This window comes from Chelonoidis abingdonii, chromosome 2, assembly GCF_003597395.2.
Source record: "Chelonoidis abingdonii isolate Lonesome George chromosome 2, CheloAbing_2.0, whole genome shotgun sequence".
Taxonomy (NCBI): Eukaryota; Metazoa; Chordata; order Testudines; family Testudinidae; genus Chelonoidis; species Chelonoidis abingdonii.
This window is the reverse complement of record NC_133770.1, coordinates 100,857,833-100,885,561: the sequence shown is the minus strand read 5'-3', so window position 1 is coordinate 100,885,561 and position 27,729 is coordinate 100,857,833. Positions and strand designations below refer to the sequence as shown.

Sequence of the window (27,729 nt, the reverse complement as noted above, 5' to 3'; positions counted from 1 at the left end):
ATAGTGTGTCGACGCTATGAGCGACAGACCACCGCCATGTCCCTCACCGCCACCCAGACCCCCCCCACCTACCTAAGCGTCCCTGCTCCTTGTCCCCTGACTGCCCCCTCCCTGAGACCCTCCCACCCTAGCTGCCCCCCTAGGACCCTACCCCCTACCTGTCTCCTGACTGCCCCAACCCATATCCACACCCCCACCCCCAGACAGACCCCTGGGGACTCCCACACCCCATCCAACCACTCCTCAACCCCGACAAGACCCCCAGAAATCCCGACCCATCCAACCCTCCCCCTGCTCCCTGACTGCCCCCCACAACTACTCTTACCAGGCCCATGCCAGTCAGATGCTGGCTCCATGAGGAGGCAAAACTCCAAGTGGATTGCTGAGGCAGCGGGAGCAGGGGAGCTGCGGGAGGGGCAGCAGCGGCGGGTCACACTTCCAGGAGCCGCAGAACCCAAGCGCAGTGAGGGGAGAGGTGGGGGGTGCACCTGCCCGGGCTGCGGCTGGTGCCCCCCCCCCGGAGGGCTCCTGCAGCAGATGCATGCGGGCAGCGGTCCCCGTGTGCCCCCCAGCTTCCCCCTCGCCGCGCTTGGGCTCTGCAGCTCCCAGGACTGTGAGCCACCGCTGCCGCCCTTCCTGCAGCAGGCTCAGGGCCCCGTGCCCTGGTGGTGAGGGGGGAGCCGGGGGGCGTGCCTTCTGCAGGTCTGGGATCCCAGCCGCCGGCCCCACTCAGCCTCTCCTGAGCTGGCCCTGACCCCGGCTGGCAGCCGCATGCCAGGCAAAATCAGCTTGCGTGCCAAAGGTGGCCAACCCCTGGCCTAGATGTATGGGACTCTTGGTGCTGTCAGTGAGAGATCTGTGTACTTCAAGTGCATAGTTTCTGAGGTAAGATCCTTTGTGAGAATCTGAAAGCAAAATTCTATTCTTATTTTGTATTGAAATAACAGTTTTAAAATCATCAAGACAAACAGAAAGAGTAAGTAAGTCACCATCCAATGTGGTGCTTACCATACAGTGTCTCTTCAAAACGGTTTTAAAACTATTTGAGCAGAGAGTGATATGCAGAATATAAAGAGACCGTGACAGTGGTTCACAAATCCTAGATTAACATGAGAAATATATTAATTTGTCTGATTAAGACCAAAGCATACTTTAGGATCTCAATTACTTATAAAATTCTGAACAATAAAAGGCTGGAAAAAAGGAATCAAGAGATTAAATACATATATACCTCCAGTAGACAAGGTCAAAAATTTTCAAAAGAAGTTTTTTTCATTGAAGAATGGTCTTTCTTTTCAATAAAAAATTTAATGCAAAACTATTGGCTTTTTTTTTTCAAAATTTCACATTTTTCACCACATTTACTCTAAATTTTTATTGAAAATGTTCTTGAACCCCTGTTTTAAGTCAAAGAAAATGTTCAAAAATAGTTTCCATAAAGGTTTAATGAAAGCATTTGGAAAATATATAAACTGTTCTATTTCAAACCTGCATCTGAAGCCATTTTGAAGTTTTTTTTAAAAAAGCAAACAAATACCTCTATATAAAACCCCACAGACACTAAATGAAAAACTTCAGAATATTGACACCCATGTTGCTTGAATGTAGGTAGATCAAAACTGATCTGAAGCCTTCAACTGATCATGTTTCTAACATGGAATACTGTATTAAAAATATACCATTTGTTATTTCTTATACCAAAACAGACCTCTTTACCCTTTTTTGTCTTCTAGCTCCAAAATCCCATCCATTGCAGCTGGTGTTGTGGGAAGTATCCTTTGTTTGGTTGTGATAGCCTTGGTCATAGGGCTTTACATGCGCAGACGTCACATAGTTAGAAAGCGTACATTGCGCAGGCTGCTTCAGGAAAGGGAGGTATGTATTGTAGACGGTTTCTAAATATATTGACCAACTTTATTGATGTGCCATAGCATCTCAGAAAGAGCTGTTTTATTAGCTCAAAATATAGTGGCCCTGACTTCACCCTGGCACAAACATAAAGTACAATTTTATCTGGTGTTTGGATAACATGTTATCTGCAGTTCTGCTTGGAAAAGTGACTATGTAAATATGACACCATATTACTTATCTCAGATCTTATCTTGGTGGGTAAAAATTGCAATAGCTCACAGGTGAGTTAGGTGTCTGATTTCCACTGAAAGTCATTGGGAATTAGGCTGCTGAGTCACTTAGGTGCTTTTGAAAATACTACCCTGTTATGATCTGCTTACTCTAGTGACAAAAATAAGGGATTTTTTTTGGGCGTTTTTACTGCTCGTTACTCCTGTTAGTGCTGCAGAGCCAGCACAGCTCTGGGAGGCTAAGTTGGATTCTGTTCTGGAGCACACAGCATGAACAGAACTTGATGGACTGAGTTTCGGTTTCATAGCCAACGTTGCCTTTAGTTGCCCCGTTCCATTCAGGTCTTTTTTTTTTGGAATACTATTGCTCACTAAACTTGAGCTTAACAATAGTGAAAACAGAAGTCTTTTATTACTATTGGCTACAGTATGTTCAGTACAGGGAGTGATAACCTGAGAGATTACTCGTACCAACCACTCAAAATGGACAACAATGTCATCCTGAATGTAGAAATCGCCCTTAAAGCCGTTGTAAGACAATGTGTTTACCATGCTGGATGAGAACTGGGCTTTCATGCTTCTTGTACTAAACTTTATACACTGCATAGCATAGACTCCATATGGGTTATAGTATTATCCTCTGGGTATTTTACATGTGAAACACCAAAATGCATTATCTAGGATCAAAACAAATCAGGTACAACTCTTCCCTTTCTCCTTCCAAGCTACTAGCAAATTGTATTCACTGTTCTACTGAACACCCTGCTTCCTTCGCTAGCTTTGCAAAGTCAAGTGATAAAAGTCCCGAAGTTGCCCTACTTTTTGCTACATTACCTAGCAACCTTTTAAGAGCCTCCATATTCTACAGTTGTAATGTTATAGCACATATTGTGTTTGGTTCACATTATACATTTTGTACTCCTTAATATGAGAATCGTTAACTGAAACAGGAAAATGGCTGGCATGCAGAAAACAGATCTGTATTAGGCTAAATGTGGGCTTCCAGTTAGGGAAGCTATTCAGGAGAAGGACACAACAAAATGGTAGTAAAAGAGAACTTTAAATATTAGAAAAGCACCTAATTTCTGTCATATGAGGGAAATCATTTGTTGTTTCTTTAGAAAAAATACTGCAACAAAATTCAGATCAAATAAATAAAATCTATTAGTCAACTTAAAACCCCCTTTTTTGCCTGGATAACTAGATAATCTTCCCTTAGCATTTGCAGTAATTCCCTATACTAAGTATAGAAACTACCTCTAATACCATAGTAAATTCATCTAGTTAAGCAAGGCAAAGCTACAAAGTTTCAGGGTGACCACAGTATAACCTTGTGAAATGTAGATAGTTAACTTCTGGCTTATTTTTAGAAATGAATCTTTAATTAAATTGGTCAGCATTATGTGCATGTTTTAAGGGTATACGTTTTACATCCTAAAATGAACAATAACATCTCTCTACTTTTCTTTTAAAATTTTAGTTACTATGCCAAGATCACATTCTGCTCTCACTTATGCTACATCAGTCTGGTTTAATAATTCCATGGAGTTCATTCTTGTCTCATTTACACAGGTGTAAATCTGGAGTAACTCCACTGAAGTCATGAACTCTGGAGATACTCTAGATTTTTATAGCTGTAAGTCAGAGTAGAATTTACCCCATGTATACTTCATGTGGGACAAAATTTACTTTTACACCTCTACCCTGATATAACACGACCCGATATAACACGAATTCAGATATAACGCGGTAAAGCAGTGCTCCAGGGGGGCGGGGCTGCATACTCCAGCGGGGGGGAGGGATAGCATTGGCCTCCTAAACCCAGGGTTATGAGTTCAGTCCTTGAGGGGGCCACTTAGGGATCTGGGGCAGAATCAGTGCTTGGTCCTACTAGTGAAGGCAGGGAGCTGGACTTGATGACCTTTCAGGGTCCCTTCCAGTTCTATGAGATAGGTATATCTCCACAGATATCAAAACAAGTTCAACATAACACGGTTTCACCTATAACGCGGTAAGTTTTTTTTTTTTTGGCTCCCGAGGACAGCGTTATGTCAGGGTAGAGGTGTACCAACAGTTTTTGCTCAGTTTCAATAGTTGTGTGCCAGGGCCGGCTTTAGGAAGCGCGGGGCCCAATTCAAACAGTTTCGAAGGGGCCCTGACAGAAATGACTAAAAAAAAAAAAAACCCAAAAACACACGTGGGGCTTGTACTGACTAGGCGGTGCTCCGAGTCTTCGGCGGCAGGTCCTTCACTTACTCCAGGTCTTTGGTGGCACTGAAGGACCCAACACCGAAGTGCTGCCGAAGACCTGGAGCATGCGAAGTACCTGCCGTCGAAGTGCCGCCAAAGACCTGGAGTGCCGCTGGGTGAGTAAAAATTAAAAAGGCACCTCTAGCCAGGGAAGGGTTTCTCACTAGGTGCGGGGCCCTCTTAGGCGCAGGGCCCGATTCGGGGGAATTGGTGGAATAGGCCTAAAGCCGGCCCTGTTGTGTGCTGCTTGCTTTCCTCCTCTACAGTATATCTTTCTAAAGTCCAATTCTTTTGTACACAATAGCTTGTTGAACCTCTAACACCAAGTGGCGAGGCGCCAAACCAAGCTCTTCTGAGGATTCTAAAGGAAACAGAATTTAAAAAGGTCAAAGTTCTAGGCTCTGGAGCTTTTGGTACTGTTTATAAGGTAAGACCACTATGTTTTTCTCACCACACACACGCACACAAAGCCATCTAAACAGTGTATGCATTGAAAGCTGAAAACATAGTCATGGGTTTTTTTGAGTTATTTTCAAATCATCTTTAGCTTGGGCCAGGTAAAGTAGATGTGTGAATCTGCGTGTGAGAGATTGAGAGAGAGAACACACAAGAAGTTTTTCATAAGATCTTACGAGAGTCATACAGCTGAATATGGAGCTAATATGTCTATTTTAAAAAGTACCACTGCCAGAAATACTTTCTTAGGGATGTTAAAATGTTAAGAAGAGAAATCAAAGTATGGCCAATTCAGTCTACTATGCTAAGCAGAATTTTTATTTTTTTATCTTTTCTCTTTTTATTTGTGGATCACTTTTATTGGGTCAAAAAAAACCCACGGGGTTACAGAAAAGCAACTGGAGCCTTTCTATTTTATCGCTGTGCAGAATGATTTCCCTCCCCCTCCACAGTCCCATTATTCTTTCTTCTCTAGAGAGTATCTCTCTAAAAGATTTCTCAGTGAGGAAGCTTCAGGGTTGTTTTACACCATTTGGTTCTGAAATGTAAAATATAGATTTACTTATCAAATTTTAAATTTAGATACTTGGGGGGCAGATGTGCCTAAGAAATTTAGGAGCGCAAATCCCTTGTGAGCTTTTGAGGATTTGCCCTTTTGACCCCAAATACCCCTCTGCCTAAATGACTATGTAATACAATAGACGATGAACAAGAAACCATTCTGACATGAATTTACTTCTCATAATATATATTAAGGATTGGATTATTGTGTAACCCTTGGAGCAGGTTGGCTGAAATTTAGTTTCACATGAGAAAACCCTGATTCCCATCATTCAGCAGCTTATAAATTAGAAGTGACGCAATAATCAACATAGTGAAAAACAAGTTCAGCAAAGACTAGTAATGTCCAGTTGTGTCCAACTTTGTGTGTACAATTGCCATGATTGTTAGCACTGATTAGATATTGGTGGACATGTATTGCCATTTATGCATCTTCTGGGCTCTTTACACATGTGACTCAAGGTAATTGCACATGCATGTTTTTGAAAATCAGGCCCAAGAGATTGAGACAGATGCCACTCCATTAACAGGAGTCTACCCAGAGAGAGTGACTGCCATATACCTCCTTCGCTGCCTGCTTAGAATGTTTGTCTGGTCTGAAAACAGCATACATATAAATGTCAAAATAAGCATTTGCAATTACCTCAGTGATAGTGAATCACTGGGTTAAGGACCTAGGTAACCTTTCTTCTTATTTTATAGGGGCTCTGGATTCCAGAAGGAGAGAAGGTTAAAATTCCTGTTGCTATTAAGGAATTGAGAGAGGCTACCTCCCCAAAAGCCAACAAGGAAATACTTGATGTGAGTTTTCATCTTTATTTGGTATTATTAAATCTTTGCTAGTGGTTGTCTTAATGGAAGGAAAAATAAGAGGAAGATGTAGCATTGATGACATTTGCTTTGCATTTATATCAAGTGCATAAGACATCTTTAGCCTTTGAAGGGCTGATTTTCAAATCAGGGTTTCCTGTTGCCAGATATAGTGAGCTGGTGTGGAAAGAAGACCAAGATAATTGTATACAAATATTTGAAGGGTGTATATATGTAGGTAAATGGTGAGAAGTTGCAGAGCCTTCTAACCCTGCTCCCACTGAACTCAGTAGGAGATCCATCTGCTCTCACTGTAGTCAGTGGGGGGGTTTACCATTGACTTCAATGGGGGCAGAGTTAGACCAAAAGCAGAGCTCTTCTGAAAATCCTACCTTAAATGGTACAAGCAATAATGACATGAAATTTTAAAATCTGAAATTAAGACTGATTATCCATTAAAACATTCTAACAGTGATATCTATTAGACAATGGAACAATCTGCCAAGAGAAAGTGTGGAAGCCCAATCACTTGAGATGTTTCAGATAAGACTGGACAAAGATAATAGTGTGACACAATCTCTCCAGTTGCTCTCCCAACTCCTCAGGGCTTTACAGAAGTTACAGGATCTAGCTCTAAACACTGTTGAGCTATTTTACTAGCAGCAGAATAGCTGATGGTATTTTAAAATGGAATGAAGATGACAGTATTTTAGGCTGATAATTCCACTCTGTGCCTGCTGTGCATCCCCTGAAAAGTGTGGTTTAGAGATACAGCAGTCACCATTAAAGGATCAACATCTGTTGACAACTGGCACATCCTTAACCAGGCCAGCCAAATCCTGCAGCCACTCTGTGTGGTTGGTCGGTGGGTACCATTGCATTCCCTTTACCTCCCATGGACCTCTTTGTGCATAGGTCATTAACTAACACTGTGCACAGGGATTTGGTGCTAAGGGGCATGTTAAACTGAGCTTAAGGCAGAGACCATCTCTTTGTTCTGTATTTGTACAGCGCCTAGCGCAGCAGGGCCCAGGTATGTGACTGGAGCTCCTACGTGCTATGGTAGTACAAATTATAACAATAATAATGATCACTAATGCTCTTTGGACCCTGATATTTCAGAGTATCATAGGGTTAAATGCGTGGTTACATAGGACTAAATGAAATGTTTAAAAAAGAAATCTGTCTGGCTCATGTGCCACGGAAACTGTGAAAAATCATCTGGCCTTGTGAACAAATCCAGGGACCACAGAAGCCAGTTGGATTTTATTTTCTCTCTTGGATCTAGCCCAGAATTACAAAGGGGAAAAAAAACTCATATGAATTCCACTTCTAATATGCTTGGACAAGATAGACACTCAGTGACTCACAAGTAGAGCTGGTCTATGTCTTGACCCCTTCCCAAACCCCAGGTGCTATCTGCGCCAGCCTGGAAGGGGAGGTACATTGCACAAGGTTTAGATCTGGTCCAGGGTACCTTCCACACTGAGCAGGGGGGGGAACGGGGGATGGAGTGTGATTCTGAGTCACAGTCTGCCTCCCAAGGCCGTTCCAAGGGCCGCTCAACAATTTACTGCCCCTTGCTTGGAGATCATGGTGTACATATTGTAGAAAAAAAAATGTATGCATATGCTGTAAATATCCGTGAGTGATGAAATATACATACATTTATAATGGATAAACTATAAACCCAGATCCAGGGATCCTTGAGCTCAGGGAACAATCTGGTATGGAGGCAAATCGGAACTTTGCTGTTTGAGCCTAACTTGTATGCATATATACACATACACTTTACTTCATCCAAGAAAAGTTATATTAAAAGAACATGAAGCTTGAAACACAAGCAAAGGTTAGGAGATGCCTGTATAAAGGTTGCTCATGCAACCCCTGTGTGTGTATGCATTTTATGGTACAGTCTTTAATTACATCAGTGATACTTAAACCTCAGTAGTTCAGGAGCCAGATTAGCAGTCAACATTACCCAAAAGACTGGGGAAATATTTAGTTTATGTATCTCACACCAAATAAGTTCAATAACTCAGTGCAAGTTGATACCTTAATTGGTTAATAACGTAGTAAAAGCTTTCTGATTGGTTAATAACTGAGACTGGTTAATAATTAAATCACGCAGTGTTTTAATATCACTTGCTGCAAAGAGCCACTGGAGACACATTAAAAAGCCACTTGCAGCTCAAGAGCTGCAATCTGAATATCACTGAATTACATGATCACATACTATTTGTATGAGTCCTACTAAACCCCTGCAGCCCTGGGCTGGAGCATGCTCCGTAGCTCAGTGGGACTAGTGTGTGCACAGTCTGATCAGCACATACATAGCTGTGAGAGGCTGACTGTGCTCACTACAACTGGACACTCCGGAGATTTTAGCTTACAAACTCTTAACAAGTCTCTACTGAGCATGCGCAAACTGTGATTTCTCAGAAGCTTGTAACTTGGGTAATTTGGGAGAATGTTCATGGGAATGGCAAAACAAATTTCCCTGGCACCATGGCAATCCCTCTGCCAAATTTCAAGATCCTGCCCCAAAAGCATGGAGGTGCTAGAGCTTCTCAATGAAATGGTTGCAAGCATTTAAAAAAAAAAAAAAACGTGGGCAAAACACTATATTTTTCCCTACCCTCAGTCTCAGAAGTGATTGAACTATTTTAGCTGAAACTTTCAACAATAACAACAACAAAAAAATCAGCCTGAGACTGGAAAATTTCAGCCTAAATGATTAAAGTTTGCCAAAATGATAAGCAACTGAAAACATGGTCTCACAATGGGGAGGTACTGGGCAACCTTAGCTATGGGCCACTTACAATAAAGCACTTTTGCATCCTCATTTCATCCTAGAAAATCTTTCTATTTCATATATGTTTTAGTGTATTGATATGGCACATCATTTTATACATATCCTGTTAAAATACAAAAGAAAGGTGATTACTTTCAGGACCAATTTGTCAGACAAAATCCCTGCTGATTTAAATTGTTTTACTAAAAGCTGGCTATGTATTCACAAACCCCATCCATGTATCTGCCCTCTAACAGACAGACGCAAACAAAGGATGCAACCATACTATCAACCCCCTGCTTCAGAAAAACCTATGGCAAAAGGAAAGCTCACTGATATTCCCCCTCATGGAATATTTTTAGCCTCACTTAATAACAGAAATAAAAAGGACATTTAAAAGCTGATGTAAACTGTTATGGAGAAAATAATACAAACTTGACAAAAGCTGCCTTGGACCTAATTGTACTAAATTCACATAGAGTGAAGGAAGGGTTAATTAATAAGCCAAAATGATTGCCTCGGCATTCAGCAGATCAAGCTATTCCCATAGCAGGACAGTAGATTGTGGCATGTGTGCTCTTCTGAGATATCAAAGTACTATTTTTTTTTAAACAAAGTTCAGATATCTCCACATGATCTTTTTTTCTTTTTCCCATTGAAGTAGAACTCTTAGCAAGCAGTTCTTACCATTTTTAGCACTGTTTACTTTTTAGATGGCTTAGTTGATGGAATTCATTCCACATTTCACAGGAAAATAAAAGATACAAAGCGATGGAAGCAGCAAGACAGAGAAATAAACAGAACTTCAAACAGATTTTACTGAACAACTCTCCAAGGTCACTGATCCCTTGGAGATAGTGGCTAATTAATTAGCCACTTTCTGTAAGAAGAATGGCTAAGTATTCAGCATGTAAAACAGCATTTGTTCATATAACCCAGTTTATTCTCCAGCCACAACTCTCGTTGGCTTTATTAGGGCAGGGCTAATTCAGGAGATTTGTTACAAAATACCATGCATAGTTGGAGCAGGTCAGAGCGTACCTCAGAGATTTCCAAGATAAATAATTGAAACAAAGACTTGCTTTAATTTAGTAAAATATTTAAAGAAACCTGTGACTGCACAATGGTTCCATTATAAGTTCAATGGTTCTTCAAAGAGGCTATGGCCTATTTTACTTTGCAGTATCAGATTTAGTAGGCAGTGTCAAATCCTGGAAGAGCTCCATACTCCGTGTGGCCCATACACCCACTCCACACATTCAGTTCCCAGTTTCCCAGTCTTGAAGTCTGCTCCTTGTAGGCTGCGAAGCAGATGGGCAGTGAGAACAGCTCTGAGCTTGCAGATTTTTCATTCAGCTAAAATGAATTCAATATGGATCCGAGACTAAACAGGAAACAGTACAAGAAACAGACTTTCTTTATTGCTGTGCTTACATGGTTTTTAAGCCCATTGGGATGAACATAATTAGGCCTGTGTTCATATGGAATCATCTTATAGAATGCATGAGGCATTGAACCAAGAGGTTCTATATAAATTAATCTGAAAACCTGTATAATTTAGTAGAGAATGACATGCTTTGCTTCAAATTTTTAAACTATGTAGAATTTAATTGGCAATTATATCCTTCAGCTAGAATTCTATAGGTTAGTTTTAATATTTTGTAGTAAGTTGATCATTCTTTATCCAGTTCTATAGTAATCTTCTGTGATCCTTCTGTCCAGGAACTCTTTGTAAAGGGCATCTTGAGGGTGGGTTAGGTGTCAAACAAAAAACAGAGTTATCCCTCAAAGCAGACCTCTCAACATCATTACCTCAGTATCATGTAATAAATATCATGTGTCAGTAACACACATCATCCTTAGGCTGGCAATGTGAAATAAGAGTGCAGTGGCACAGGAAAATATTGCTCATGGATTTCAGATTTTTTTAATGTCATTGCTTATATGTGCTTTTAACAATAGCCCCCTGCCAGCCTCACAACTAGGTGCCATCTGTTAAAAGGCTGTTAGATGATGATTAAACTGCTATCATATTGCATTTCTTAAGCCTTTCTAAAGAGCAGAACATTTTCTACCTCCACCACAGAAGTGTCTTGACATTGTTTGCTTGCATGCTTGTTTTGGGCTGCTATCTGTCAGGGGATGATTAGTTGGTGTCTGATGTTATTCCAGATGCTGATTTAAATGCTGACCTAAAAGTTCGCTGCGTGGAAAATTTCCCACTTAGTTCTGTATTAAAAGAATTACCAAAAGCAATATCCTGTAGATCAGGAACAAAAACAAGTAAAAATATGACGGCTAAACATTAAACCTGATTTTTCATAGTACTTCCATTTTTGAGTGAATAACTTTGTGCTTGTAGTTTACAGTGGGTGTGAAAACTAGCCTGGAAAAAATGGAAGTCCCTGTTTAAAAAACAGACCCAGAGATGCTCTAAAGTCAAGAGTGAGAAGAGGGAAAAACCTACACTGGAAGTTAATAATTGAATGCCATAACTGGCCATTGCATGCACAAAACCTTGATAGATATTTATTTTTGGCAAGATCATGTTAATGAATGCATGTAGTAGGTGAGCAGTCGCTCACACATTTTTGAAAATCAGGCCTTAAAGTTCTATCTAATTACAAAGCTGTTCTGATGGAAGGCTGATTTCATCCTGGCTCCCAACTTTATAAAAATACATTATAAACACCTTCATTAGATTGCTCACGTTGCCATAACACATAAAAAAGCTTTACCAACAGGTCCAAGACTTTCAAAAATGGTTGCTTAAAATTAGGCTCCTAAAGCCTCATTTAGGCTGCTGAATATGCTTCCTGATTTTCAAAAATGCTGGGCACCTAGCAGCTCCCATAAAATTTGAAATTATTAAGTCCTGTTAGGTTTTTGTCTCTGGAAGTTTGCACTGAACACACTGCTTGGTATACAAAAACCAGGAAAATGAGTGGCCCTGGTGCCATTTTAAATGATGTCTCAACATTCAGAATCAAGACCTCTCAGTGCAGTGGGAAATATGCATTAGAGACCCAACATTTTACAAAAAGGGGTTCAGTAATCAGGTCTGGCATCCTAATACTTCTGTCATACATGAGGGACTGTTTCAGGATGTCTTCTCTTTTTCTGATCAGGAAGCTTATGTGATGGCTAGCGTTGACAATCCCCATGTGTGCCGCTTGCTGGGAATCTGCCTTACTTCTACCGTCCAGCTTATTACACAGCTAATGCCTTATGGCTGCCTCCTTGACTACATCCGAGAGCACAAGGACAACATTGGCTCCCAGTACCTTCTCAACTGGTGTGTGCAGATTGCAAAGGTAAATGAATGGCAGCACAATCCATCCAATCTCTGATCATAAACAGAACCAAGAGATCTGAAAGTATGTAATCCAGCTGTCCTCTAGGTCTTTGTATTTCACGTGAGAATAGAAAGGTTTGTTGTACTTGATATTAAAGATAACAATACTTTTTGTATAGTGCTTTAGATTTTCAAACCATTGTGTAAATATTAACTGATCCTCAGAACATTCCTGGACAGTGCAGAGTTATCACCACTAGGCAAGTGATGAAACTTGCACAGATTGCAATTGAATGATTTGCCCAAACGTGATGCAGTGAATCAGTGGCAGCAGGAGGGATTAGAACGTGGCAGTTCTTCACTGTCAGTCCTGTGCGGTACCATGCTATTCCTCCAATAATCCATAAATGGTTCCTTCCAAAACGTTGTTTCTGTCATGTGTGTTGCAGGGCAAATGTGATGGTAAAAATCTCTTCTGTGTTGGAGATTAATGCCTTGCTTTTGCTGACTGCAGAGGAATGGTGATCAAATGCGGAGCCTTTTGCTACTAAAACACCAGCTCATTCTGATGCTGGTTGTTTACGACTGAAAGACAGTGCCACTAGGTGGTTCTTCTATAGCTTGTGTGCAATAAGTTGGTATACTTAGCCCAGTTCCAATGGACGTGTATCCATATAACAAAATCACTATCACATTTGGCACAAATTGACACATCAGATTCAGCACAGAGACAAAGGAGGAAAGGCAGCATGGAGACTAAATGATATTCTCTAGCCCTTAGAAGTAATCCTCAATATTAGGGCTGTGCCACTATGGCAGGGCAGTGTAGCAGATATTGCACTGCTCCTACCTAAGCTCTCACTTTTCTTTGTATAAACAGAGGTCTTTTTCCTATGCAGTCCATACTACACCTCTCACAACCATGAGATTTTTTAACATTTTTTAATGTTCAGTGATCATAGCCATTTGCAAGGTGTCGCATTTGAGCAACCTGTTCGAACTTTGTTTACATTCATATTTCTGTAATTTGATTGAAACTCTGTTGCTCTGACATTTTCATTTAAACTGTTCAATGTCAGTATACTGCCTCTGTAGCTTTGGTATACACCTTGAAAAACGTAATTAGCGTGGGAAGGACAAGAGAGATATCTGTGGATAAAGACAGAAAAGACTGCCCAAATTAGCAGAAGGAAAAACAGTAACTTGGAGATTCCCTGTGCTTACAAAAGAGAAAACCAGCAGCATCAGTAATCTCTCTAACCAGTAGAAGCTTGCATCTGCTGTGTTAACATTTCATAGTGTGTCATTTGCAGCACTGACTGTATATCCACGTACCCATTTATCATGCATTTGTATATTATTAACCCACAAAATGTTGAGAAAATAGCCAGAGTTACAGTTAATATAAAATCAGCGCATAATAGAGCAACTCAACATATAAAATAGGTGCATAGTAGAGTAAGTCAACATTTCAGCATTGTATAAGCATGAATTGGGACTGCACAGAGCACACAGTAGATCACTAGAAATTAAAGTAATGTTGTTTACAAGGAAAATCATTAGCCAACAAGATATACTGGCTCATTGTCATCATTTATTGATGGCATATGCAAAGTCATGATCTTACAGTCCGTCCTGGGATGTTCTTTAAATAGAGTTATCTTCATAAACTATTCTGTCCCATGTAATGCAGATTTACAGACCTGATTAAATAACTAAGTAAGTAAAACTAAGCTACTGTAGCTCATGCAAAAGAAGAAAATGAGGGGCAAAACAGGCCTTCTCCTGAAGTAGCTGTGGGTAATTTTGTTAGAATCTAAGTCAGCATTTTCCTTTCCTTATAGAAGGATTTGTCCTTGAAGGAAAATAGTGGTTGAATGTCTAGAGTGAGGTAGAGGGGAGAAGAAAAATAAGGAGCTTGTGAAGCACATAACCTTTCCATCTTCTTTTTCTAAATCCCTGTATTACAGCAGTTACTATGTGTACCCATTATTAAGGTGGTAGAATAGTTCCTCTTATAACATCCCATTTTCAGTCACTAAGTGAAGCATCCCCCTTGTGGACTGACTATTTCTATGTTTAAGCCAGTTCCAAGGTGCCTTTTTTGGAAAGCTGGAGCAACATCCCTTTAGCCATTTTAAGGTGCAGGAGGATGAAAAACAGTTATCTCATTTTAAAATATCATTGCAACATGGATCATTAGTAGAGTGACCAGATGTCCCGTTTTCATAGGGACAGTCCTGTTTTGGGGGACTTTTTCTTATGTAGGTGCCTATTACCCTTCCATCCCCTGTCTCGTTTTTTCACAGTTGCTATCTAGTCACCGTAATCATTAGGAAGAGGTTGGGGGTGGGGAGGTAAAGGGAGGGAGCAATAGATGTATTTTCTGTTATCTTTCTTAATGATACTAACAATCTCTAAGATGCTCAGGTCTCTGTAACCTTCTGGTTGCATTATATTCTTTTCTGTACTACCTATTTTTAAATTAACCAGAACACATTGCACACTTCTTCTTAATCCCCTGAGACCTTGTACACATTCCAAGTTTGCCTGCTATGGTTTGCTTTTGATAAACGTACTGAAGACTTCAGAGATGTATCCACAAACTACACAGCTCCTTTTTCCTCTAAGACTTTTGTAGTGTACTGAACACAATACAGTAAATAAACTTTATTCAGAGTATCATGCAAACCACCTCTGTTTCTAGTCTGTCTAATTTTAAACTGATTACAGCACCTTCCTGATTTGCCATTTTTGGAGATTTTATCTCGTCACTACATTTCCCATCTTCCTCATTATTAATTTCTATGGGGACAAAATTGGTCCTAAAATTGTGACATCTCATTAGTTACACTATTCTGCACATCTGAACTGTTACCATTCACAATTGTTAGCGTCTGTTTGATTTTCATGCCAGTTCACCCTCCAACTCAGAGCAACTCCCATCTTCACAGCTACTGACTGTCTACCATAGTCTTTTGTGTGGTTTTTCACTAAATGCCCTTCTTAAAATCCACATAAATAATGTTTATAATTTCTCCTATCAACATTTTCTTTGTTACTACATCCATAAATCTTGTCCAGTTTTTGGACATGATCTGCTTCTTTAAAAACCCACACTGTTATTTTTTCTGTAAATCCTAGCAAATCTGTTCATCTCTCTTAACTAACAAGCAGGAAACAAGCTCCCTTATGGACCCTTTCACAGTTTATTTTTGTTTCTCTTCCTGTGCCTTTGAAATAATTTTTTAAAATATGTTATGGCTCATATATTTCATTAGTGTACAGAATGACTAGCTTTCAGATAAAAGGGTTTTGAAGACCACCTTTAAACTCAATCAATAGAAAATGGGGAATGACTGGCTAGGTAGTGGTATGCTGAAAAAAGGATCTGGAGGTTATAGTGGGTCACAAACTGAATATCAGTCAGCAATGTGATGCAGCTGTGAAAAAGGCGAATATCATTCTGGGATGTGTTAATAGGAGTGTGATATGGAAGGTAATTGTCCAGCTCTACTTGGCTGTAGTGAGGCCTCAGCTGAAGTACCGTGTGCAATTCTGGATGCCACACTTTAGGAAAGATGTGGACAAATTGGAAAGAGTCCAGAAGAGAACAACATAAATGATAAAAGATTTAGAAAACCTGACCTATGAGAAAAGGTTAAAAAGAAATCTGGGCATGTTTAGTCTTGAGAAGAAAGACTGATGTGGGGACCTGATGATAGTCTTCGGATATATTAAGGAACTGTTATAAAGAGGTCGATGATTAATTGTTCTTCATGTGCACTGAAGGCAGGACAAGAACTAATGGGCTTAATCTGCAGCAAGGGAGATGTAGGTTAGATATTAAGAAAAACCTTCTAACTATAAGGATAGTTAAGCACTGCACTGCAATAGGCTTCCAAGAGAGGCTGTGGAATCCCCATCATTGGATGTTTTTAAGAACAGGTTAGACAAACACCTGTCAAGGATGGTCTAGGTTTATGTGGCACTGCCTCAATGTAAGGGGCTGGACTAGATGGCTTCTCAAGGACCCTTCCCACCCCACATTTTTATGATTCTATATGAAGAAAAGTTGTTGAGTGGCTTTAAGAGTGTATTATAGTCCTCTGGTTTATAATATGTAAATCCTGATCCTGCACACAGTTAAGAATATGTTTAACTGTATATATGAACAGCCCATTGTCTTCTGTGTAACATTAAGCATGTGCATAAGTATTTGAAGGATCAAGGTCTTAAGTAAATTAATCTAAGAATGATTCCTTGCCTCTCAGCTGCTTTGAACCTCTTTACCAAAACTGATTTAGCAGGAAAATTCTCTTCTTCCAGACTAGATCAAATGATTTTTCCAATGTAGGCTGTTTTTTTATTGATAGCTCAAGGTTTTTTGTTTTAAAAGCTCAGCTCATTAAAGTTACATTTATTCAATTACGTTAACTTATATAGTGGCATTATGCCAGTTTGCTGGGGTGGTTTATTTTGGCAACATTAACTGCCCTTAGTACATTGATGAGGTTTTGCTTAGAAACTTCACTGTAAGATTTGAAGGTGGTCCAACTTAATGGTGGGGCAAGAATGGGAGTGGGAGCTGGAGAGAGAATGACTCCCCAGGTGCTTTGTCATCACGTTAATAGGATCCTTTTCGTGCTGTGTGTGTAGACTGAAAGTGCTTTCTGTATTAACTGTTCAAAAAACAACAGGGAATGATTGTAGTTCCTAAAAAGGATCTTGAAAGAAGCTTAACAACCTGAATGGTTCTCTCTCTTAACGCAGTTCACACACAAAGGGGTGAGGGGGGGAAGCTCCAGGGTCAGAAATAGGTGTTAGGTTCATGGCATAACAAAAGTAAACCAACACCATTAACCCTTTTATCTGCCTGAAAGAGCTTTACAATCAATATGGAGAAAGATGTCCTATTCTTCCTTAAGAGGAAATTGTATAAAAAGAGCATACATAGTATGTCAAGTGTTTTCTATTCACTGGGGTTACTGAAACTGTTTCAAGGGGAACGTGGAAAAGATCTGTGTCATCAAACTCAGACATAAAAATACAGGGTTTTTTGTTTGGTTATTTTTCATCGTCTCTGGGACAATATGCCTGAGTATTACCAGTTACAAAAGAGGGTCTGCCACGATGAGGCAGAGAATCAATTGCTTGGTATTATTACTTATTTTTGATTAAACTGGAAGAAGAGTCTAATGATGTATTTATAGTATATGTGAAATTAACCTGTAGGTATATCGACATTGTATATGAACATGGTGACCAAATTCTACTCTGAATAACACTGAAGTCAGTCGGGTTGCACAGAGCAGCATTTGGCCCATTGTTAAAAGTAACATCCTGTATGTAGATTTCTTGGGCTTGATCCCACTCAAGCTGTGCTCATTTACCCAAGCTGCAGATCTGACCCTTTATCCTCCCCTCTCCTGTACAGAGTGAGTGTGGGTGGTAGAGAGAGAGAGGTATGCCAATTGCATGTCATACATATATTGTAGGGAATGAGCTACTTGGAAGAACGTCGCTTGGTGCACCGTGATCTGGCTGCCAGGAATGTCCTTGTGAAGACTCCTCAACATGTGAAGATCACTGACTTTGGACTGGCAAAACTGCTTGGTGCTGAGGAAAAAGAGTACCATGCAGAAGGAGGCAAAGTAAGAAGTAACAGAGAACCAGCTTTATGTGTTTCATTGGATGTAGATATTTGCACTTGTGTATGAATCTTCATTTTAAAAATGAGACAAACAGGGTGGGGTTTTCAAAAGTGCTCAGCATTGGCTTAATTCTGTTCCCATTGTAGCCATTGGGAGTCCATTGACTTTTATGCAAGCAGATTAGCCCCCTCAGTGAAAACAGAGGTAGGCCAATGATGAGCCCTTTTGAAAATCTCCACCCATAATGTCTGGGAAAAGCCAAGATGAACTTAAAAAAAAAAAGGGCAAGGCTGAATTCTGTCATGTAGACAACACCAAATAATGTGTAGTTTGTGAACAGAAAGGGAATACTATATATTTATATATGAAGAAGGGCCTGTCAGATCTCATTCAACACCCCTGTTTGAGAGAATATGCTCTAATGAGAAATTCAAGAGAAGCTGCTTGTGACTATTGCAGAGAGAATAAATGGAAACCATCCGATCTCCAATCAATCTTCGCTGTACAGCCTGGGATTGGATTTGTGCCCTGATCTGATATGAGATGTTTAAACAAAAAAAAATCTTATAAAAGTTCAACTGTTAAGAATTTTGTAAAACTGAGTAATCGGAGATATTTGTACTAAAAAGCAAAATATTATCCAAGTTCCCAGACTCAGAGTGACAAATCAAAACAATGATAAGTGATCCCTGCAAAACTCAAGTTGCTTGTTGTACATCTCAGATTTTCTGCCTATAGTCAAATTATTGGTATAAACAACTCTGTATAAACAATTGGTATAAACAATATTGTTCCTAGATTTGAGGTACGTGTCTTATGGCTTAACTGGATCTTCCTAGGTTCCTATCAAATGGATGGCTTTGGAGTCCATTTTACACAGAATCTACACCCATCAAAGTGATGTCTGGAGTTACGGTGAGTCTAAAAATGTGATAATGATTTTAGATAGGTGAGAACAATTGTAAGATTTGTTAGGGACACTACACTACACAGCCAATTTTTCTCCAGAAATTCAGTCATCCTTTTATGATACTTATAACAGGATCTTAATACCAAAATGTTGGGAAGAATAAATCTTAATGATGGGCCAAATCTTGAGCTTCTTAATGAAGCAAAATTCCCATTGATTTGAATAAGTAATGAGATTTTGTCCTTGAAAGAGACACAGTCAAATTGTTTTTATGCATATATACACATTTTGGGGGGACAGGGAGGTGCATGTTCTTTGGAGAAGTTGTGCAGGTATACTTTCCAAACTGCACAATGTTAAAAGTAACCAACCTCCCTAAAAAGTAGCATGATAACGGGAGGTCAGCATAGCTAACCTAAAAGCTAAAACCATTGTGGCAGATTGACAGATTGTGTAATTTGGGCCAGATGGTCTGCTGATGTAAATCAGCACATCTGTTGTCTTCAGTGGAACTACGCTGATTTACACCAACTAACAATGGCTAGAAGTAATTACCTTCCTAAGTCCATGAGCAGACAAGTGACACAGTGACTAAGAAGAGTTCACAGTATTCCATAGGGAATACATTTGAAAGGTTGTACACTCATTGCCTTTGAACTAAAACATACAGAGACTATTGCAATTGAATAGGTAAAATATTAGTTTCCCAGAAAATAGCATGTTTAAGGTAGGCTGAATTTTGGGCTTGAATGCCCATTACATTGGCCCATAGATGTTTGAATCAATATTTGATTCAAAAAGAAATTGTGTTGTATGGTCATTTAAAACTCCATAAAGTCAGGTTGTTAGGACACCAATCTCCTTTATGTAGGAATATACACTAATTGTTTTTTTTACTGAGATCAGACCTGAGAATTCATTGTATACACGCTTCCTGGAGTAAGCCAACCTCTAATTTAGGGGAGTTAGGAAGAAATTTTCCCTGGGAGCAGGTAATTTCATAACGGCTGTAGCACTGTTTCTTTCACCTTTCTGTGAAGTGCTTGGAGATAGGTAGACTAAAAAGACCTTGGGTCTGATCAAGTATGGAAATTCCTATGTTCCTATTAATCCACTTAAACACATTTTCTTCACGTCCAAATTCCTATTTTAGGGCCCATGCAAATGGACAGCATGATGTAATGGCTACAGCATGGAATAGGTGACGTGCTGAAAGAAAATATCTTCCTGCAGTTAATTTAGAAAGCCTTCAAAGAGAGGAGATATTATTTTACCTCCAAAGAGATTATTTAAAACAATAACAAAACTTTTATTTAAAAAAAAAAACACTTTGTGGGTTGGAATCAGTAATTAGCAACCTAATACCTTTCTGTTGTAAGGAGGTGAAGTCTTGAAGTAGAGTTGAACATTGAAATTTTACCTTCTGTAAAATCATAAAAGAAAGAAAGAAAGAAAGACCTGATTATATCAAATTGTAACTCAGACCTCATTAAAATAGCTACATCTGTAAGAAGGAACATTTTCTTCATCCATGAACAGTTGGCAAGTGAATAAACAATGATGGCCCCTTTAGTGAGCCTTAGTTCTAAAACAAAGGTTAATGCCTCCACTCTCTCTCTTATACATGCTGTTCCTAGGCCAAACAGACCAGGTCTGCTGTGCTTTGGGAAAATCATGAATCCTTGCTGACCTCATGAGACTTTAACATTGTCCCTTTCTTCTACTCTTCAGGTGTCACCGTTTGGGAATTAATGACATTTGGATCAAAACCGTATGATGGCATCCCAGCCAGTGAAATTTCATCTGTCTTGGAGAAGGGCGAGCGTTTGCCCCAGCCTCCTATCTGTACTATTGATGTCTACATGATCATGGTCAAATGTGAGTTCAGTTCTTGTACATGTCCATGTAGTTCATATTAGTAAGACGGAAAATGGTTCTAGTTATGGAACATTTGCATGCTATGCTGTATTCCTGAGATTCACAGGAAAACATACCTATGTGTTATAGAAGAGTAACATCACTGTGGTATGTTCAGACATCTCATGCTTCAGACAAGACAGCAGATTTTTCTTTAACTAAAGCTCACGCTCCAGATTCTCATTTCTCATCAATGTGGTGGTGAGCATGGTATAAAAATTTAGATTAAATTTAGATTACACCAGTGTAAATCCAGACTAACAGTGGAATTACTCCAGAATTACTCCAGTGTTCCTGAGGTCAGAATATAGCCCCAGGTTTCCAATTTTGCACACTGACTCATCAGTCCTGACTTCTCTTCCTGTGTTTTCATTTCATTCAATAACAAACACAATAGGAAAAAATGTCTGAGAACCGCAGACAATCACAATGTTAGTGGCTGCACATGAAGACTTTGAGCCAGGATCTAGAGCTTCATAACTGGTCTGACCCCCAATTTTTTATTACTTATACTCAGACACAGTCATTACAATAAATGCACAGGAGCTAGCAGATTTGGTAAATCAGGTTTCTGTGGCATGGGTTCCATGTCCTTATTACTGTAAGTACATTAGAAGACATTCACAAGTAGCCCACTAGGTGGCATTTAAACACTTCCTTAGATAAAATGTACAAAGTCCTCAATGACGTTAAACTTTTCTTTGGCTCAAAGAATTTACTTCGACTAGTGTTATGGTTTTAGGAGTCTCTGAATACATACGTCTTACTACTAATAACAACAATAAATCACTCATCCAAAAAGGGTTAGCCTGCTAAAATGAGATCTTGACAGATCTAATGGACAAACTAGCTGATTTCACAAATAGCTAGCTGATTTCACAACCTCCCTTAGTGCATGGTAATGAAGCATTTATACGCATGCTATGCAGAAAAAGCACTGACAATGATACTTCACTGGAATTCACAATATGTCCTGATTTAGTGTAGTTCTAGAAATATTAAACAGCAAGTTAAGACAGGTCTGTGGTTGAATACTGATAGAGATTCTACTCAATTGGGGGGTAGGAGGGATAATAACAGAAAATGTGGGAATGGCAGAGGTGCTTAAAGTCTTCTTTGTTTCGGTTTTTCCCAAGAAGGTTGGCAGTGATTGGACGTCTAACATAGCGAATGTCAGTGAAAATGAGGTAGGATCAGAGGCTAAAATAGGAAAAGAACAAGTTTAAAATTACTTAGGTTAGATATCTTCAAGTCACCAGGACCTGATGAAATGCATCCTAGAATACTTAAGGAGCTGACTGAGGAGCTATATGAGCCATTAGAGATTATCTTAGAAAAGTCATGAAAGACGGAGAGATTGCAGATGACTGGAAAAGGGAAAATGTAGTGCCCATCTATAAGAACGGAAATAAGGACAACCTGGGGAATTACAGACCAGTCAGCTTAACTTCTGTACCTGGAAAGATAATGGAGCAAATAATTAAGCAATCAGTTTGCAAACATCTGGAAGATAATAAGGTGATAAGTAACAGTCATCTTGGATTTATCAAGAACAAATCATGTCAAACCAACCTGATACCTTTCTTTGACAGGATAACAAGCCTTGTGGATGGGGGGAAGTGGTAGACATGGTATATCTTGACTTTAGTAAAGCTGTTGATACTGTCTCACATGACCTTCTCATAAACAAACTGGCAAAGTACAATCTAGATGGAGTTACTATAAGGTGGATGCAAAACTGGTTAGGAAACCATTCCCAGAGAGTAATTATCAGTGGTTCACAGTCATGCCGGAAGGGCATAACAAGTGGGGTCCCTCAGGGATCAGTTCTGGGTCCGGTTCTGTTCAATATCTTCATCAATGATTTAGAAGAAGAGCTCTGTGTAAACTTAACTTGTGCCTTCCACCAACAGAAGTTGGTCCAGTAAAAGATATTACCTCACCCAGCTTGTCTCTTTCAAAACCTGGGACCAGCATGGCTACAACAACACTGCAAATAACGATTAATAAGAAGATAGATATGTTTATCAGTGATTTAGATAATGGCCTAGAGAGTTTATGGATGATACCAAGCTGGAAGGGGTTGCAAGTGTGGTGGAGGATAGGATTAAAGTTCCCAGTGATCTGGAGAAAAGGTCTCAAGTAAATAGGATGAAATTCAATAAGGACAAATGCAAAGTACTCTACTTAGGAAAGAACAGTCAGTTGCACACATACAAAATGGGAAATGACTGCCTAAGGAGGAGTACTGTGGAAAGGGATCTGGGGGGCATAGTGGACCATATGCTAAATACAAGTCAACAGCGTAACATTGTTGCAAAAAAAGCAAACATTATTCTGGGATGTATTAGCAGGAGTGTTGTAAGAAAGACCTGAGAAGTAATTCTTCTGCTCTGCTCCATGCTGATTAGGCCTCAGCTGGAGTATTGTGTTCAGTTCTGGGCGCCACATTTCAGGAAAGATATGGACAAATAGGAGAAAGTCCAGAGAAGAGCAACAAAATTAATAAAAGATCTGGAAAGCATGACCTATGAGGGAAGATTAAAAAAAATTTGGTTTGTTTAGTCTGGAAAAGAGAAGACTGAGAGGGGACATGATAACAGTTTTGTAAGGTTGTTACAAGGAGGAGAGAGAAAAATTTTTATTCTTAACTCTTGAGGATAGGACAAGAAGCAATGGGCTTAAGTTGCAGCAAGGGAGGTTTAGGTTGGACATTAGGAAAAACTTCCTAACTGTAAGAGTGGTTAAGCACTGGAATAAATTGCCTAGGGAAGTTGTAGAATCTCCATCATTAGAGATTTTTAAAAGCAGGTTAGACAGACACCTGTCAGGGATGGTCTAGATAATACTTAGTCCTGCCTTGAGTGCAAAGGACTGGACTAGATGACCTCTCGAGGTCCCTTCCAGTCCCATGATTCGATGAGATCTGAAATACAATTTTACTGGTAAAAGATCAGCCAAATAAAGACACACACTTCTAATCTCAAAAGACATCTAAACATGAGTTTCTACCAAAGGGCCCATTGAAGCCAGTGAGAGTTTTATCAACTATAATGGGATCAGGCCCAATATTGTATTTAGTAATGAAGACTGTAGAAACACTTAAAGGAAACCTTAACTGAAATATAAAAAAAAATGTCAATTTAGAAAGACAAAACTAATAAAATGTGCAAAATAATCATTACATCAAATTATAAATAAAGATCTAAGCCAATAAAATATTAAACATTAAAATATGTATAAAATTAACTTTAATATTATATATTAAAACCTATTTTCAATCTAATGGGCCAGTTTCTGCCATAGTCTAAATCACTAAAGAGCCATTGACTTCATTTAGAATAATTAGTAATGAAGACTGATGCTGCCCCTCCATACAGAAGTTAGGGCACAGGAAACTCACCTCACCACTGGAGCCAACTGTAAATTGAGTTTTCTTTCAAAGTTTTTATAAAGCAAAGTTTATTAGTTTTAAATATTCAACCCGCAGCTCAATTAAGCAGCGTGTTTTTAAAAATGAATTGACATTACTTTACAACAGCTATCATATTTCAGATTCCTCATTTACTGCAATGGTGAGATAAATTTCTTGAATAGGCTGGAGTATCTGAGCAAAGTGGAAGCCATTATTGCAGAAACAAGAATTCAACTCCATGCTCCAATGAATATTTAAGGATTTAGACAAAGTGGAATAGCTTCAACAGGAGAGACTGAGCGCAAACCACCCTACAATAGTCGACAATCTAGTGGTTAGGTAGTGGGAGAGTAAGATCTGAGCTTGTCACTACTCCAGAGTAGGATTCAAACCTGGGTGTCTCACCTCCCAATCCAGTGCCCTAACTGCCAGGTTAAAGGTGACTTGCATATTCATTTTCTTTCTTTCTTTCCTTCCTTCCATCTTTCTTTCTTTCTTTCCACTCATCCCATCCTCTGAAGCTGGTTCCTGACCAAAACTGATAGCGTTAGATCAGCTGAAACTCCATTTTTCAACAAATCAACTTTTTGTCCCAGAAAGTCTGCCCAGTTCTATTAGCCTATCTGTAGGATGCTGTGCAGAGGAGATGATTAAAAATCAGCACTTACTCATGGGGCCTGTTCCGGTCTCAGTCACCCAGGTGATTTCCATGAGAGATGCACCCGTGTAAATGATAACAAAATTGGTGCACTAGAGGCAAATCCAGATACCGTCACCAGGCCAGGTAGTGGTCAGATATATAGGGCAGTGAGGGAGAGGAATCGTCCCCACACCATTGTGGAATGGCTCTGAAGCTGACATAGACTTCACAGATCTGCCACGTGGAATAAGGGTATGTCAGGGCCTGCCTAGCATTGGATCCCCTTCCTGTCTCCTGGTTCACCACTCCCTGCCCCGTCCTGTGGGCTGTTATGTAGTGAGCTTGTGTGGAGCAGGGATCCTGACTTTTAGGAGGACTATGCAAGCAGGAGTTAAAAGAGAGTACTCCCTGCATGTTGATGCTAAGCAGGAATCTTTCTACCATGTCTTTTATTTTTTTGGTGTTGCAAGAAGAGCGGGGGGGTATTGTTCTCAAATGCCAAAAAGGAACAAAGAATAGTCTAACAAAAAGCTGATGTGAATGGATTTCTATTTGTTGTGGTTTGATGTAACAGCTTCATATGTACCAGCACAATACAGTTCCTATCCTTTACATCTTATTTTAAAACTCTCTTCAGGTTTAATATCTAAGATCATTTGATTTGTGCTTTGTTTTCCATTCTGTCCCTTCAGGCTGGATGATAGATGCAGACAGTCGCCCCAAGTTTCGTGAGCTGATATCAGAATTCTCCAAAATGGCTCGAGACCCTCAGCGCTATCTTGTTATACAGGTATTGATCAGTTTGTTTTACCAGGCAACCAAGATGTCAAACGGTCACTTAGAAAGATGCCCTGAGGAAATAATAGCAAATATGAAATAATACACATGGTATGCTCACAGTTGAGCAAGCTAAGGAGTTCAACAATTCCATGACCAAATCTCAAAAGAAACCAGACCACATGAACATCAACAATATAGTCTCATGCTACTTTTTTCAGTTAAAGAAAACTGTAACACTGTTCTTTTCCATTTCCAAGTTGTTGCAGTAAATACTTTAGCATATTACCATTTGCTTAAAAATAAAGAACAGAACAAAAAATAAATATGGATTGTGCTCTTCAGAACATTTGCTAACATTTAATGTGAAAAGAAGGGCTACTTAGGAGAACAGCAGCAGTAGCAGCAGAAATCTCAAATAGCCTGTCAGTTTATGGTGGAAAAAGGAAGCACAGGAAAGCTGTTAGTCTGTTTTATGGAATTATTAAGAGATTTCACAAAGGTAACATTCAATAACATCATAACAAGATTGAAAAATGTATTTTATTGAATTTACATCATGCCCCCGTTTTAAAGTCTGATATACTGCAACCTGACAGGGCTAGAAATACATAGTTGGGCCCATACAAACGCATTCAGGACCAGTAAATTTTTCCACACGTGTCCTGGTTCAGGATTATCATCATTCCAGAAAGGAAGTTGGATTCTGAACACTTTAAAAAACAGATACTCTAGACATAGGCCTAACCAGAAACATCTGGTCTAGATTCCCCCTGAATTTACATCCAGGTCTAAATTTTGCAGCATAGGCCCATCTCCAGAACATTTGTTTTTCTCTAGAGAGAAAGCTGCTTTGCTGTAGTGCAGGCAGGATGGTGTCCAGCAAGCTGCTCTTACTGTGGTTTGGTTCACAGGGAGATGAAAGAATGCACTTGCCAAGCCCTACAGACTCCAAGTTTTATCGGACTTTGATGGAAGAGGAGGACATGGAGGACATTGTTGATGCAGATGAGTACCTCATTCCACACCAGGGATTTTTCAACAGCCCCTCCACATCCCGGACTCCCCTCTTGAGTTCATTGGTATGATATTTCATCCACGTTCACAGACCTAACTGTTTAGAATTAGTCATTTCCCAGGTCAGACAATATTTTTCTCTTTTTAAAATATCTTTTTTTTCTCTCTCTCTCTTTTGAAGAGTGCTACCAGCAACAATTCAGCCACAACCTGCATTGATAGAAATGGGGTAAGTGTGAGCAGCTACTGTTAAAAGTATCTCATCATTGTGTTAATGCTGTGAACCTGAATTAAAGAATCAAGTCATGATTTAGCAGAGATAGTGCCTCAATTTCATCATCAGATGTTGGCTTTCTCGTCCTCCCCACCTCTTTTATTTCTGCAGATACACGTACCTGTACACACTAGCCTCTATGAAATAGTCTCTTCCATACTCGATTTCTTAACCTGTACCTTTAACCTAGCAGGGATACTCTGTGAAGGATGACAGCTTTGTCCAGCGCTACAGTTCAGATCCAACTGGCATCTTCTTGGAAGACAGCATAGATGATGGCTTCCTGCCTGCTCCAGGTGAGTACATCTGCTAGGTATCACCTGATCCTCAAGTTCATTCATTGATCAGCAACTTGGAATGCCATCTGCTTCTCTTTTAGATCTTTGAGGATTCTTGTTGATCTCTGGGTAATCATTTTCCTTCCCCTCCTTCAGCAAAGAAGGAGTCCTTCACATCCCTAAAGATCCCCACAATTCGTCGTCACTGGTCAATAAATGGGGGTGGGGAAATTGTGCAGAATTTTTCTTTTCATTTTTTCCTAGATCTTCTCTGTCAGCTTCTTGACCACATATCATCCACCATCACTGCCAATCAGATTTCTACTTTTTGTTGTGGTTGCCTTATCAAGGTTTTTTTTCCTTTTTCTACTAATCAGACATTTCAGAAGGTCTCTTCTAAGAACTCTTTAGTCCTCTTCATTGTTTTTATTGTAGAAACTCTGCTTCTTGTTATTACTGTTTTACTGCTTTCCAAACAGAAATATACTCAAGCAGAATGGATGGCACAATGAATTACACAGTGTTGCTAACCACAGTCTCACATGTATTTGTATAGTAGTTTGCTGGAATCAGAACTGGTTGACTTAAAAGATCAGTAAG

The 27,729-nt window shown here is 39.6% G+C and overlaps 1 protein-coding gene across 2 annotated transcripts in view; it reads left to right on the top strand.

Annotated features, from left to right (window-relative positions):
* EGFR (epidermal growth factor receptor) overlaps positions 1-27,729 on the top strand; it is a 516,130-nt gene that overhangs the window by 219,723 nt on the left and 268,678 nt on the right. For both annotated transcript variants that reach the window (XR_012655247.1, XM_032793483.2), the window contains exons 17-27: positions 1,734-1,875; positions 4,636-4,758; positions 6,051-6,149; positions 12,081-12,266; positions 17,746-17,901; positions 18,741-18,816; positions 20,543-20,689; positions 25,476-25,573; positions 26,475-26,642; positions 26,759-26,806; positions 27,045-27,147. Coding sequence is in view for 1 of the 2 variants with exons in the window: in XM_032793483.2 (XP_032649374.1) it covers positions 1,734-1,875; positions 4,636-4,758; positions 6,051-6,149; positions 12,081-12,266; positions 17,746-17,901; positions 18,741-18,816; positions 20,543-20,689; positions 25,476-25,573; positions 26,475-26,642; positions 26,759-26,806; positions 27,045-27,147 (1,346 nt within the window). In the remaining variant the exon portion in view is untranslated. The remainder of the gene's footprint in view (positions 1-1,733; positions 1,876-4,635; positions 4,759-6,050; positions 6,150-12,080; positions 12,267-17,745; positions 17,902-18,740; positions 18,817-20,542; positions 20,690-25,475; positions 25,574-26,474; positions 26,643-26,758; positions 26,807-27,044; positions 27,148-27,729) is intronic.